General features: G+C 49.0%; 1 protein-coding gene across 1 annotated transcript in view; it reads right to left on the bottom strand.

The window, feature by feature from the left end:
- LOC140406533 (semaphorin-5B-like) overlaps nt 1-14,592 on the bottom strand; it is a gene marked incomplete at its 5' end in the record, with an annotated part of 108,953 nt that overhangs the window by 82,188 nt on the left and 12,173 nt on the right. Inside the window, 2 exons of the mRNA XM_072494537.1 lie at nt 1,883-2,168; nt 3,466-3,679. Of these exons, the coding sequence (XP_072350638.1) occupies nt 1,883-2,168; nt 3,466-3,679 (500 nt within the window). The remainder of the gene's footprint in view (nt 1-1,882; nt 2,169-3,465; nt 3,680-14,592) is intronic.

The raw sequence follows: 14,592 nt of genomic DNA, 5'->3' as shown, positions 1-14,592 counted from the left end.
AGAGTGATTCTCCATTCTGCAGGGAGCTAGCAGGGCCCTGGAGTAGTTGACGCAGCTCCCGCTGCCGTTACAGGGCCCTACACGTCCGGCCGGAGGTCCGCGCAACATAGCGGACCCACACCGCGGACCGGCCCCGAGATTATAGCCCCCCCGAGATCGCGCGCGCCCGCCGAACGGTGGCCCCTGATCACGAGTCTGGCCATCCTGGAGGCCCCCACCCTCGGTGACGGATCCCCCCCCGCCTCCCACCAGGGCGGCCGCAGACTGAGTCTGCAGCCGCCAGTCCGGTACCCGCCGGGTGGAACCATGAGTGAACCACGCTGGCGGGACTCGGCCAGTTGCCGGCGGAGAATTGCCGCGGGGGCCTCTTTCAATGGTGTCCGTGGAGAATCGCAGGAAGGCGCCTGACCTGATTGTGGGTCTGACGTCCCCGTTCTCCGCTCCCGTGCTGAGCGTGATTGAGTGCAGAGGCTGGGAGAATCCTGGCCCCGGACTCCACTCCCTTGGTTTCTCTGGAATGGGGTTTGATCCCTGTTCCTTTGGGCTGAGAGATGGGAACGCTATCATGTTGAGAACTGGTGGGGCAAAACGATCCTCATCCATGACGCCCGTTACAGAGGCTTCTTACATGTTGTGAGGGTTCCTACCTGTCCTAACCCAGCCAGACTCATGGGGAGGTTGATTGCCCCAACCCCTGGCTATAACACCGCTTCTACCACCCTTTAATTGCTGTGTGTCTGGAGTCACATGTAGGCGTGACCGGGTAAGGGTGGGAGCTTTCCTTCCCTAAAGGACATTAGTGAACCAGATGAGTTTTTTAAACAACTGATTATAGTTTCGTGGTCACTAATACTGAGACCAACTTTGAACAACGTTATGGTGAATTCCCATCTGAGTTGGAAAGTGTATAATGGAAACACTAATGCACAGATTTTCACCTACATAAATCTTTCAAGGTGACAGGACAAGTCGAGAAGGCTGTTAGAAAGAGCACCCTGGGGTTTACAGGATGATAGAGCCATTGACGACACAGAAAGTGGCCATTCAGCCCATTGAGTCCATGCTAGCTCTCCGTGGAGCAATTGAGTCGGTCCCATTCACCCGTTCTATCCCCATCACCCTCAACTTTATTTCTTTCAAGTGTCCATCCAATTTCCTTTTGAAATCATTGACCGTCTCTGCTTCCACCGTCCTCATAGGCAGCGGGTTCCAGGTCATTAACACTTGCTGCGTTGGAAAAAAAAACCTTTCTTCCTCGTTCGCGCCCCCTCCTGGCGCCTCTCGGTATTTGATAAAAGAACCAGGAGGAAGCCGAGCAGAATTTGTTTTTATAAACACAGCGAGTGTTCCGACCTGCAATGAGTTTCCTGAAGGGATGGTGGGAGAAGACTCAATAGTCACTTTAATAACCATAATAACAGCTTATTGTCACAAGTAGACTTCAATGAAGTTACTGTGAAAAGCCCCTAATCGGCACATTCCGGCGCCTGTTCGGGGAGGCTGGTACGGGAATTGAACCCGCGCTGCTGGCATCGTTTTGCATTGCAAGCCAGCTATTTAGCCCACTGTGCTAAACCAGCCCCTTTCAAAAAAGAAATTGGGTAACTACTTGAAGGAGAAAAGTTTGCAGGTGTCGAGGGAAAAAACGGGGAGGGGGGGTTTATGGATTAATTGGATTGCTCTCTTAAAGAGCCAGCCTGGGAACGATGTGTCGAATGGCCTCCTTGACTGTTATATGGTTCTCTGAAACTGTATGGAGGTTTCAAGTGGCACGGGGCAAGTCCAGCTCCGTTTCGCTTGAAAATCACACCTACGCTTGACTCCTCAGTGTGTGCTAAGACCGGAGAGATGGACGTGCAACACAGAATCAACGTGCACTTACACGTTCGTTGTAAAGATCCCATAGATGAGGTCCTGCTCGGGCAGATAGAACGTACTCTGCAACTCGTTGTAGTAAAACGGGATCTCTCCCGAGCGTGAGCAGTTGAGCCGGGCCTTCATGAAGGTGGTCCACGTGTCCTCCAGCAGAAAGCGGCCCCCGATGTCGCTCTTGCACACCCGCCCGATGCGGGCGTAGATGGTTTTTCCGCAGTCGTGCTCCACGGCGTTCTCGCGGAAGAAGAAGTAGACGAACAGGCCGATGTCGTAGGCTGAGATGAAGTTTGGTTCTGGGAAGGAAGGACAAGGCGGCAAAATGTGTGAAGGGAGAGAGAGGCCAGGCTTGCACACCCACCCCAACCTGGGGCCTCCATTGAATCCCACCAAATATTATAAATTCCAATTGTACGACTCGACTGTGTTTATGGACCCAGTAGCTTTGCAACATGAAACTAGGACTGATGCATTTTTCTGAATATCAGCCCAAGCTTGGCAAACATCCAAGTCCTCAAACAACAACTAATTGGCCTCAATGGACTGAAGGGGCTGAATTATGAAGGCTCTGGATTCCCCGCCTTCCCCTGTCCCCCAACCCAGCTAAAACGTTGGGGGTTGCCCGCTAAAGGAAACACGAAGTCCCACAGCCATTTATTGGCCAATTGGCCCTTGATAGGCTGAAGACGGGCCTTCCACCCTTCTGGATCTGGAGGTCCCACCTCAGAGATCATGCTGATCAATTAGAGGCCGGCTGCTCTGCGGGGCAGATGTGTGCAGTGCTGGATCGATTTGGATCAGTGTTTGTGGGTCTCATCGGCTCCAAGAGTGGCAGGGCCCAGTGAGGGGGTCGGCAGAAGCAAGGGGGTGAGGGCAGGTTTGTCATGGGGACAGAGCAGCCTAGGGGGTTACACCTTAGGGGGAGACCTCCGATTGGCCCAGCGGACCCATTAAGGAAGAAACTCCCACTGCCTGTCAACAGCCAGCACAGGGAAACACGCCAAGCTTGCCGCTTGGAGCAGACCTCTCCCTCTGCTGGTTAAATCTGAAGGCCGTGGGATGAGGCCCTTAGGCTGCCTGACGCCAACCCTACTGTTGGTATAATTGCAGCGGTGTCAGGGCTGGATAGGAAAATGATGGACCCAGGCAGAAGGCATGCCGGACAAAAGGTGCGCCAGGCAGGAAGTGTGCCAGGGTGGGTGGTTGCAATTGTAATGGGGGCCAGGCATAGTGAGTGCCGGACAACCCTGAGACAGCTGAAATCCCAACCGGAAACTGAGGATGCGCAAGGGAGCAGAATTGGAGGAGCACAGTGATGGCAGAGGGTTGCGGGGTGGGGAGGCTGCATAGATAGGGCGGGGCATGTGGCATGGAGGAATTTGAAAACAAGGATGAGAATTTTAAAACTGAGGCATTGCTAGAGAGGAGCCAATGATGCGATTCGGCACTGGTCTGTCCAACACTGGACAGCCATGGCAATCCAATGCACACCTGCCGCCTGTCCTTCCAAAATGTAGATCCAAGTCATATCCCACAGTGACGAGTGTCGTTATCGCTCGCAGCCCACACTTAGAGTTACAGTTTGCCCGTTACCATTAAGCCATTTGGAGTTGTACTGAGCAGTCCGGAGGGGTGGTCCGTTTCCCAAACTTCGATAGATTGCAGGGTCACGACCTGAGAAGTCTATCACCGTGGCTGCGTACAACTCTCCCCGCGAGGTAATCACAGCCGTGGAATTGTGCCTTGGATCGTAGGGACATCTTGCCACACCGTTAATCTTGTCCAGCACGTGGCTCAGGTTCCCAAGCTACAGGAAGCAAACACACACACACACAACCTCAGTGATTGCAGGAGACACTTCTTACCTTACCTCTTCCCCACCGCCTCTCCTCATTGGCTGTTAGACATAAGGAAATGTGACATCCGTTACCGCCTTGCTTCCCCCCCACATTGGTTTTTAGGTTGATGACTTTTCAAGGCTTGATTTCACCTAATTTGCCTTCCTGACTTTGTCGTCTCCACCCTGTACAGTACGTTCAGAACCCCAGGCCCTGTATTTCATAGAATTTACAGACTTTACAGTGCAGAAGGAAGCCATTCGGCCCATCGAGTCTGCACCGGCTCTCTGAAAGAGCACCCTACCCAACTGCACACCTCCACCCTATCCCCATAACCCAGTACCCCCACCCAACACTAAGGGCAATTTTGGACACTAAGGGCAATTTAGCATGGCCAACCCACCTAACCTGCACACCTTTGGACTGTGGGAGGAAACCGGAGCACCCGGAGGAAACTCACGCACACACGGGGAGAGCGTGCAGACTCCGCACAGACAGTGACCCAAGCAGGAATCGAACTTGGGACCCTGGAGCTGTGAAGCAATTGTGCTAACCACTATGCTACCGTGCTACCGTATTCTCACCCAGCCTCCTGTCATTCCCTTTAGTCAAGGCCCTTAAGTAGTCCAGTGCAGTACGGGGATGTCCAAGGCTGAAATCTATCCCTCAACCCAAAGGCAGGAATTTGGTTCTTATCTCGTTGCCGCTTGTCCAAGATTGTTGCTGTATTTTCACAGGTTACAAGTGTGACTACACTTCAAAAATAATTTGGTTGGGTGTGAGTTGATTTAGGGAGTTCTGTAGTCTTGAAAGGCTCCATATAAAGGCAAGCTCTTTCTTTACTTTTTTGATTTTCTCTCTGGCCTTACCCACCTCAGTGACTTGAAAAATGAAAGAATGAAATGAAAATCGTTTATTGTCACAAGTAGGCTTCAAATTAAGTTACTGTGAAAAGCCTCTAGTCGCCACATTCCGGCGCCTGTTCGGGGGGGCTGGTACGGGAATGTCCATCTGCATGTCCTTGCCTCCCCCTGCAGGCCCTAATTCACCCGCCACTCCTTGCGAGGTCCAGTCCAGCCTGGCCATTCACTTCCTCCCCACAGTCATCGGACCCCAATATCTGAAACTCAAGCGACACTTTCTCCTCGTTACCGATCTTGCAGACTTCTCAAAAACCTCCTGATAACTCGTCTCTTTGACTGAAACTCTTGCTTCTCGCAACCTTTCTGTTCCTCCTCTCGGTCTTGTGAAATGCTCCAAAATGTATTCTCTTTTTGCATGGCAACATCCCACTTTCCCCTGTACTATAAATTGTTGTCAGCATTTGAAATTTGCCACTCTTGCATTTGTCCTGATGGGTGCAAGACGACAAACTTTGACAGCGTGTCCCTCTTTTCAACAATGTTCTGTCCTCGAGAGGAATTGGTAAAGAAAGGCAAGTTGTTGCTCAAGCCAGTCTGCATACATTAGGGGGTAAATGTTCCATTCCTGCCAGCCGAGGGAATTGCCATGAGCGGGACGGGCAATTTGACGCGCGGTTTAAAGGGCCGTCGGAGCGGGCGCGACCAGAAAATCCCGCCCGATCAAAGTGGGATATTTTTCTCCTTCCTCCCCCTCTTCCACAACTCCTCTTATGGTTCTGAGTTCCACCTCCATTTCTGCAACAAACAGATCAAGAAAAGGCCAATTCCTCCCGGTCCAGTGATGCCCTAAATCTACTCTGCCCTAGAGTACCCAATTCTTTTTTTTTCCCAGTTAAGGGGCAATCTCGCGTGGCCAATCCACCTACCCTGCACATCTTTGGGTTGTGGGGGGGGGGAAACCCACGCAGACACGGGGAGAATGTGCAAACTCCACACGGACGGTGACCCAGGGCCGGGATCGAACCCGGGTGCTCAGCGCCGTGAGGCAGCAGTGCTAACCACTGCGCCACCCTGCCACCTGCAAATTTAAAATTCTCATCTTGCCGTTCAAAGTCCGTGGCCTTGACCTCATCCAATTTCTATGAGCTCCAACCTAACAGCCCTCTGAGAACTTACCGTCTCCTTGAGATTCCCCAATTTCCTTCGCCCGGCCATTGGTGGCCGTGCCTAAGCGTTCAAAGTCCCTTCATCAACCACCCCAACTCTTTCCCTTTTTCTCCTCCTTTTAAGATGTTGCTTGAAACATTTCTCTTTGACCCAGCTTTTACCTCCCCTCGTAACTCTTTATCTGGTTCAATGTCAAATTTTGTTTGATAACACTCCTGACAACACTTTGAGACATTTCACTTTGTTGTAAGTCGCTACTTCCCGTTTCTCTATCAGAATTTCCTTTTTGCCTTTCACCCTCTTTCAGGCAGGCCGAATCTGATAACATTCCATCTCTCTCAACTTTATCAAGTTGGCGGTGTCACGCAAATGGTCGCGCAACAGAAAGCAATGGCAGATTCCTAATGAGCATACGTTACAAATTAAATCATGATTAACGACCAGCTTTAATGTACCAGGGAACTGAGAATAGGGAGGTCACTCTCAAGGACAGAGCAAGAGTCCTTCAACCAGGCTGCTTTACAAGAAAGGCTTGCATTTATATAGCAACCTTTTCCCTTCTACTCTTTCACAGAGATGTGGCTTTGGGAGCATGTATTGCCCATCCCCCGAAATGCCCTAGAACTTGCTTGCTAGGCCACCTCAGATTGCCGTGGGTCTGAAGTCACACCCAGGCCAGACCAGGTAGGACGGCAGATTTCTTTCCCTGACGGACAATATCAGGTGGGTTTCGACGATGGTCAACGTTGAGACTTTTAATTCCAGATCTGTACTGAGTTCAAGTTCCACCATCGCTCTGGTGGGATTTCAACTCCGGTCTCCGGAGCATCGGCTCTGGTTGCTGGATTACTAGTCCAGTGGCAATACCACTATACCACCACCCCTACCCTCCCCATTCACCACACCGAATGATGCCTCAAAGCTCTTTAAAGCCAAAAGGGTACTTGGAGGTGCAGCCACTGTCTCAATGTAGGAGATGAGGTGGCCACTTTGCACGCAAGGCATCACAAGGGCAATGAGAAATGCTTAAAACCCATCCCTTTGATGGGGTTTTTGGCATTCTGTCCTAATGTCTCCTCACGTGGTTCAGGGTCAAATTATATCAGAGAGGATGGTTCCAGTGAAGCACCTTGGGACGTTTTCCTGCACAAAAGGTATTACATAAATGCAAGTTGTTGTTGTTTTTGAGTTACTGACCACCTGCAATGTTGTTGGTTGTGGGAAAGATATTGCCCAGGGCATCGAGGAAGAAATGAAATGAAATGAAAATCGCTTATTGTCACAAGTAGGCTTCAAATGAAGTTACTGTGAAAAGCCCCTAGTCGCCACCCCCCTCCTCTTCATTCGAGACAGTCTAACAGTCTAATGCAATCTTTTCCATCCACCTGTGGGATAGACGGGCCTGGACATCCCATCTGAATGTTGCAGTGGCACCAAATAAGGTAAAAGCAACAGACATTTAAATTTAATGTAAGGTAGACCGACGACGATACAATGTCGACACGACATTGTCTGGCATCATCAATCAACGTCAGCCACCATTTGCTGGCAGCTGGAAGAGATAAAGCAACTAGCTTTGAATAATGAAATATTGTGTGATTGAATTCATCCTTTACTTTGCCTCCGCCTCCGTTGTAAATTAATGGCAGATATTTAAAGAATCGATTAAACTTTCAGCATACTGCAAGGCCTGGATAGAGTGAACGTGGAGAGGACGCTTCCACTAGTAGGAAAAACTAGAACCAGAGAACACCATCTCAGATTAAAGGGACGATCCTTTAAGACAGAGATGAGGAGGAATGTCTTCAGCCAGAGGGTGGTGAATCTGTGGAACTCTTTGCCGCAGAAGGCTGTGGAGGCCAAATCACTGAGCGTCTTTAAGACAGAGCTAGATAGGTTCTTGATTAATAAGGGGATCAGGGGTTATGGGGAGAAGGCAGGAGAATGGGGATGAGAAAATATCAGCTATGATTGAATGGCGGAGCAGACTCGATGGGCCGAGTGGCCTAATTCTGCTCCGATGTCTTATGGTTGCTCTCAATAGTTAAGGAAGCAGCTCAATATTTGGTGTCAAACCTGACAACTAGAGTGGGTGACCCAGTAGTCCACCACATTGATTGCTGGGGTTAGTTGGACTGTCCTTTGAGTAGAGATCAAGCTGAATGGGCTGATACTCTCTGGAGTTTAGAAGAATGAGTGAGGTGGTCTCATTGAAACATTTAAGATTCCGAAAGGACTCGATGGGGGTTACAAACAGGAGAGAGTCAGGCAAACTGTGCTTCTTTTCCCTCACTACCTGTCCGTAAGTAAGAGGTGTTTTGAATTATTTTTATGGTACGCTGTGGAGTGTTTGTCAACAAATCCTACAAATCCTGGGTTTGTGTGATCCAATTCACCAATAATTCACAGCAAACTTGCGTCATGATTAACTCAGAGGGTTAGTTTAGTCACATGCAAACGTTGGGGGGGGCGATAGAAAAAAGGTGTTTTACAACTATGGATAGTAACAGTACAAGAACCACAGAAATTAATATTAGCTCACATGGTCAACAGAGTCCAGAATAAGAGTCCAAGAGGAATTTATTCACATAGGAGCTCTGTTCAGCTGGCTGCAGACCAGAGTTGTAGAGGTTTTGTTACAAATGGCGCTGATACCACAAGACAGGCTTGACACTGAGGGTCCGTTTTTATCAGTCTGAAGAGTCTAGAACCAGGGAAGGTGGTCCCATGTTAAGGTGTCCACCTAGGATTGGGATGAGGAGAAATTGCCACACACCGAGGGATGTAAATCCTTGGAATTTTCTATCCCAGAGATGTGCGGATGCTCAGGCCATTGAGGCTACTTCAAGGATGAGATCGATAGATTTTTGGACTGTAGGAACTTAGCACGAGGAAGCCATTCAGCCCATCGAGACCACTCCGCCGTTCAATATGATCATGCTTAATTGAACGCTTCATTGTCTTTCATCTGCACTATCCCTATAATCCTTTACATTATTCTTAATCAGAAAGCTATCACAGAATAATACAGTGCAAAAGAGGCCCTTCGGCCCATCGAGCCTGTGCCGACACATGAAAAACAGCTGGCCTGTCTACCTAATTCCTATTGCCAGCACTTGGCCCATAGCCTTGAATGTTGTGACGTGCCAAGTGCTCATCCAGGTCCCTTTTAAAGGATGTGAGGCATCCCACCTCTACCACCCTCCCAGGCAGTGCAGTCCAGACCGTCACCACCCTCTGGGTAAAAAATATTTTCCTCAAATTCTCCTTGAACCTCCTGTCCTTCACCGTGAACTTGTGTCCCCTCGTAACCGACCCTTCAACTAAGGGGAACAGCCGCTCCCTAGCCACCCTGTCCATGCCCCTCGTAATCTTGTACACCTCCATCAGGTCGCCTCTCAGTCTTCTCTGCTCCAGCGAAAACAACCCAAGCCTATCCAACCTCTCTCCATAACTTAAATGTTCCATCCCAGGCAACATCCTGGTGAATCGCCTCTGCACCCCCTCCAATGCAATCACATCTTTCCTATAAATGTGGCGACCAGAATTGCACACAGTGCTCCAGCTGTGGCCTCACCAAAGTTCTATACAGTTCCAACATGACCTCGCTGCTTTTGTAATCTATGCCTCAATTGGTAAAGGCAAGTGTCCCACATTATTAACCTGCCCTCCTGCCTTCAGAGATCTATGGACAAGCACTCCAAGGTCCCTTTGTCCCTCAAAACTTCCCAGTGTCAGGCCATTCATTAAATTACTCCTTCCAATGTGTATCACCTCACACGTTTCAGAGTTAAATTCCATCTGCCACTTTTCTGCCCATTAGACCATCCCTTCTATATCTTCCTGTATCAATCTCTACTTTAAACATACTCAATGACTGAGCTTCCGCAGCCCTCTGGGGTAGAGGATTTCAAAGATTGACCACACTCTGAGTTAAGAAATTTAGCTTAATCTCTGTCCTTAAGTGACTTCCCTCTTATTTTGAAATTGTGCCCCCTGGTTCAAGACTTCCCAACAAAGGGGACCATCTTACCTAGAAGGGAATCAAGGAATAAGCTGATCAGCTGGGAAAGAGGAGCTGAGGTTAAAGATTAGCCATGATCTTATTTAATAGCAGAGGAGGAGTCAAGGGTGGAATGAGCTGAAGATTGAGGCTTCCAGGAAAGAAAGACTTGCATTTACATAGTGCTTCTCACCATCTCGGATTATCCCAAATCCCTTCATAGCCAATGAGGTTGCAATACAATTGGATAGATGTACAGCCCTGAAACTGACCTTCCAGCCCAATTGGCCCATTGCAATGTTTATTTATAGATTTTATTCTTTCGCAAGGCGTGGGTGTCACTGGCTAGGTTAGCATGTGTTGCCCATCCCTAGTTACCCTTGAGAAGGTGGTGTTGAGCTGACTTCTTAAACCGCTGCAGTCCATGTGGTGTAGGTACACCCACTGTGCTGTCAGGGTGAGTATCCCAGGATTTGGACCCGATGACAGTGAAGGAACTGCGATGTGATTCAGGGTGGCGAGAGGTTTGGAGGGAATCCTGCAGGTGGTGCTGTTCCCATGCATCTGCTGCCCTTGTCCTTCGAGGTTGCAGCGGTCGTGGGTTTGGATGGTGCTGCCTAAGGAGCCTAGGTGAGTTGCTGCGGTGCATCTTGTAGATGCGGCTGCCACGGTTTATCGGTTGTGGAGGGAGTGGATGTTGAAGCTGGCGGATAGGGTTTGTGCCATGGTGTAGTGCCATGGCCTAGCCTCCTGACACGGCATCAGAAAGACGACACCTCTGGCAGCGCCGCACTCGCTCAGCATCGCACTGGGAGTAAATTTTGGTTCTAATCATTGCAACGGGACTGGAACCCGCAGATTTCTGACCCGGCGATAAGAGAGCTGACCAGCGAACTGGAGTCAAACTCTATCCCATTTTGTCCACGATGCACTGAATTTATAATCCACCCAGAGCACTTAGAGACAAGCCTTCTTTCTAAAACGTTGGCACATGAAATATGGTCAACCCCCTGCCAAATGTCACCTGGCGACAGCATCACACTACATTAGTCTAATCACGTCAGCCATAGAATAGAGGATTTTCTGCAGTGTACTGAGTTTTTGCTCTTAATTGAATCACTGAGTGAGTGATTAAATGGGCTGTGCGACGATTTGGAAATCGGCCGATGTTACTGACAATTGCTGGAAATCTGGTTCCTCTTTCAATTCAATAGACTGCCATGCATCCATCTGAATGTAAGTGGTAGAGTCAATTAATTCTGTCTGGAAAACCCAGACCACCTTCCAGCCCTGTGGCCTCGGCCATCTAGAAGGCCATGGGAACCCCACCACCTGGAGGTTCCCCTCTAAGCCACTCACCATCCCTGACTTGGAAATACATCGCCGTTCCTTCACCGTCACAGGGGCAAAATCCTGGAACTCCCTCCCTAACAGCACAGTGGGTGTACATACATCGGTTCAAGAAGACAGCCTATCACCATCTTCCCAAGGTGGCGTCTTTAGTTTTGTGAGAATTGTGCTCTCATAATGGGGTTAGGTTGGGGATTCCAATATCAATGACATAAGAGCATAAGATGTAGGAGCAGTAGTAGGCCATTCGGCCCATTGAGCCTCCCCTTGCCAGTCAATGAGATCATTTTTTTTTTCTTTATTAATTCTTGGGATGTGGGCATCGCTGGGCTGGGCCAGCATTTGTTGCCCTTCCCTAAATGCCCTTGACCTGTGTGGCTTGCTCGGCCATTTCAGTGGGGGGCAGTTAAGAGTCAACTGCATCGCTGTGTGGGTCAGGAGTCACATGTAGGCCAGGCCGAGTTAGGACGGCAGATTTCCTTCCCTGAAGGACATTAATGAACCAAGTGAATTTTTATGACAATGGGCAATGGTGATCACTAGACTTTTTTTTCATTCCAGATTATTATTGAATTCAAATTTCACCATCCCTAATTGCCCTTGACCCGACATGGTCTGCCATGGTGAGATTCGAACCTGGGACCCCAGGGCATTGCCCTGGGTGTCTGGATTACTAGTCCAATGACAATACCACTACGCCACCGTCTCCCCTAACTGATGAATGATCTGATGCAATAATCCTCATCTCCACTTTCCCACGTTGATAATAATAATAATCGCTTATTGTCACAAGTAGGCTTCAATGAAGTTACTGTGAAAAGCCCCTAGTCGCCACATTCCGGCACCTGTTCGGGGAGGCCAGTACCACACTGCTGGCCTTGTTCTGCATTACAAGCCAGCTGTTTATCCCACTGTGCTAAACCAGCCCCATAAACCTTGATTCGCTTCCTGATTAAAAATCTGCTTCTCTCAGCCTTGAACATACTTAACAGCCCAGCCATGCGGTAAAGAATTCCACAAGATTCACTACCCTCTCCCCATCCTGAAGGATCAAGGAGGTCGTTGTGACTTGGACGGGCGGTTGGCGCTGATGGTGTTACCCACCATGTTCTGTTCTTGACTTTCTTGGAGGTCGAGCTCACAAAGTTGAGGAAGGTTCTGTTGAGGCAATCTTGGCAAGTTTCTGCAATGTATCCTGCAGGTGCAGCATACAAGGTGAAAATGTGCCAGTGGTGAATTTGATTTGAGTCCAGCGGCAGGAGTGTCGATCAAGAGAACCATCCCCACCTGGAAGACCCAGATATTTCATGGAAAGCATAGAGAAGCCACATTGAGAGGCCAGCTCTGGTCTACTGGCGATCTCTGTCCCAGTGGAGAACTCGATCAAGAATGAAGTGCTCATGGTGTCACCCTTGCTATCATCATTAATACAAGTCTTAAAACAGCGGCAGTTTCAATAATCGTGCAATGATTAACAATGGCCCTGATGGGTAGGACAGTAAGGTACAGCAGCAGTCTACAAAACACTCAGTCTGCGGTCTCCCACTGGAGGTAGGCGTGTGAAGTTAGGATGCAGAACAGCCACCATCTCACGGAGCAGCGGAACAGACTGGAGGGGCCGAATAGCCTACAACTGCTCCTATCTCTTCCCTTTTTATGGGAGAGGAAAGGAGTTGGATGGAAGATGAGACAGAAGGAGACAGTGCTGGGAAGGAATATTATTTGTTCAGGATTCTTGGGCCAATATGGTATGAAATGGGCTTAATGGACCAGGCCTGCCCACCCGTGTTGTATTTATCCTTATGTGGAGAGACGGGTTCAATATTGTTCAAGATACAGTACAGTAGAAGTTGAACTAGATGAGGTTCAATCCAGTGTTCTCTGCACGATTGCTTTCGAGCACTGAATTCCTACGCAATGGATTCTCCTTCCCTCTATTGCCTCTGAAGTGAAATCACGTGAAAGGTAAATAGAACAGGTTTTACAACATGACTATCCACAGAACTTAGCAGGCAAGATAGAGTGTGGGCATTAAACTCACGCCTGACTCCTGAGTGAGGTTCAGCAGTGTTTAGTCTGCTTATCTCCTGGCTCCTCTCCCATCACCCACCCTCTCAAAACTTTAGCTCATTCAAATCTTACTGATACCTTGTAATTAGTTGCCAGGAATCCAAGTAGTCGACACAGACTGTGCTACGAAGATGCGCAGGAGTTTAAGACACTCCCCATTATTTGCGTCAGGTGTCAATGATGTATCAAAATGGTGATCAGACAAACCCACAGTTCACTTTTATATTCAGTGTACAAGTTGACCCCTGCTTTTGGAGGGATTTTTCAAGGCTTCTTAAGGTCGAATTTGACAGTAAACATCCCTGGAACAATTCTGGTAAATCTCCCCTGAACCCTTTCACAACCTTCAACCCTCCTCCATGATAATCCACAATACTGCGTACTTAGCCCTCTGCTATACTCCCTATACACACACGGCTGTGTGGCAAAATTTGGCTCCAACTCCATCTGAGGGGCTGTTTAGCACAGGGCTAAATCGCTGGCTTTGAAAGCAGACCAAGGCAGGCCAGCAGCACGGTTCAATTCCCGTAACAGCCTCCCCGAACAGGCGCCGGAATGTGGCGACTAGGGGCTTTTCACAGTAACTTCATTTGAAGTCGAATTGTGACAATAAGCGATCTGCAAGTTTGCTGATGATATGACTGTAGTGGGTCGGATCTCGAACAACGATGAGTCAGAATACAGGAGGGAGATAGAGAACCTAGTGGAGTGGTGTAACGACAACAATCTCTCCCTCAACATCTGCAACACTAAGGAGCTGGTCATTGACTTCAGGAAGCAAAGTACTGTCCACTCCCCTGTCTGCATCAACGGGGCCGAGGTGGAGATGGTCGACAGCTTCAAACTCCTAGGTGTGCACATCACCAACAATCTGTCCTGGTCCACCCACGTCGACGCTACGATCAAGAAAGCACAACAGCGCCTATACTTCCTCAGGAAACTAAGGAAATTCGACATGTTCAAATTGACTCTTACCAATTTTTACAGATACACCATAGAATCATCCTATCTGGCTGCATCACAGCCTGGTACGGCAACTGCTCAGCCCAAGACCATTAAGAAACTACAGAGGGTCGTGAACACTGCCCAGTCCATCACGTGGCCCCACTTCCCGTCCATTGACTCTGTCTACACCTCCCGCTGCCTTGGGAAAGCGGGCAGCATAACCAAGGTCTTCCCACCTGGGTTATTCACTCTTCCAACTTCTTCCATTGGGCAAGAGATACAAAAGTCTGAGAACATGCACTAACAGATTCAAAAACAGCTTCTTCCCCACTGTTACCAGACTCCTGAATGACCCTCTTATGGACTGAACTGATCTCTTCACACACTTTCTCTACTTTTTTTTCCTATAAATTTAGAGTACCCAATTATTTTTGTTTTCAATTAAGGGGCAATTTAGCCTGGCCAATCCACCTAACCTGCACAT

This window comes from Scyliorhinus torazame, unplaced genomic scaffold, assembly GCF_047496885.1.
Source record: "Scyliorhinus torazame isolate Kashiwa2021f unplaced genomic scaffold, sScyTor2.1 scaffold_590, whole genome shotgun sequence".
Classification (NCBI taxonomy): domain Eukaryota; kingdom Metazoa; phylum Chordata; class Chondrichthyes; order Carcharhiniformes; family Scyliorhinidae; genus Scyliorhinus; species Scyliorhinus torazame.
This window is presented reverse-complemented; position numbering and strand designations above follow the sequence as displayed.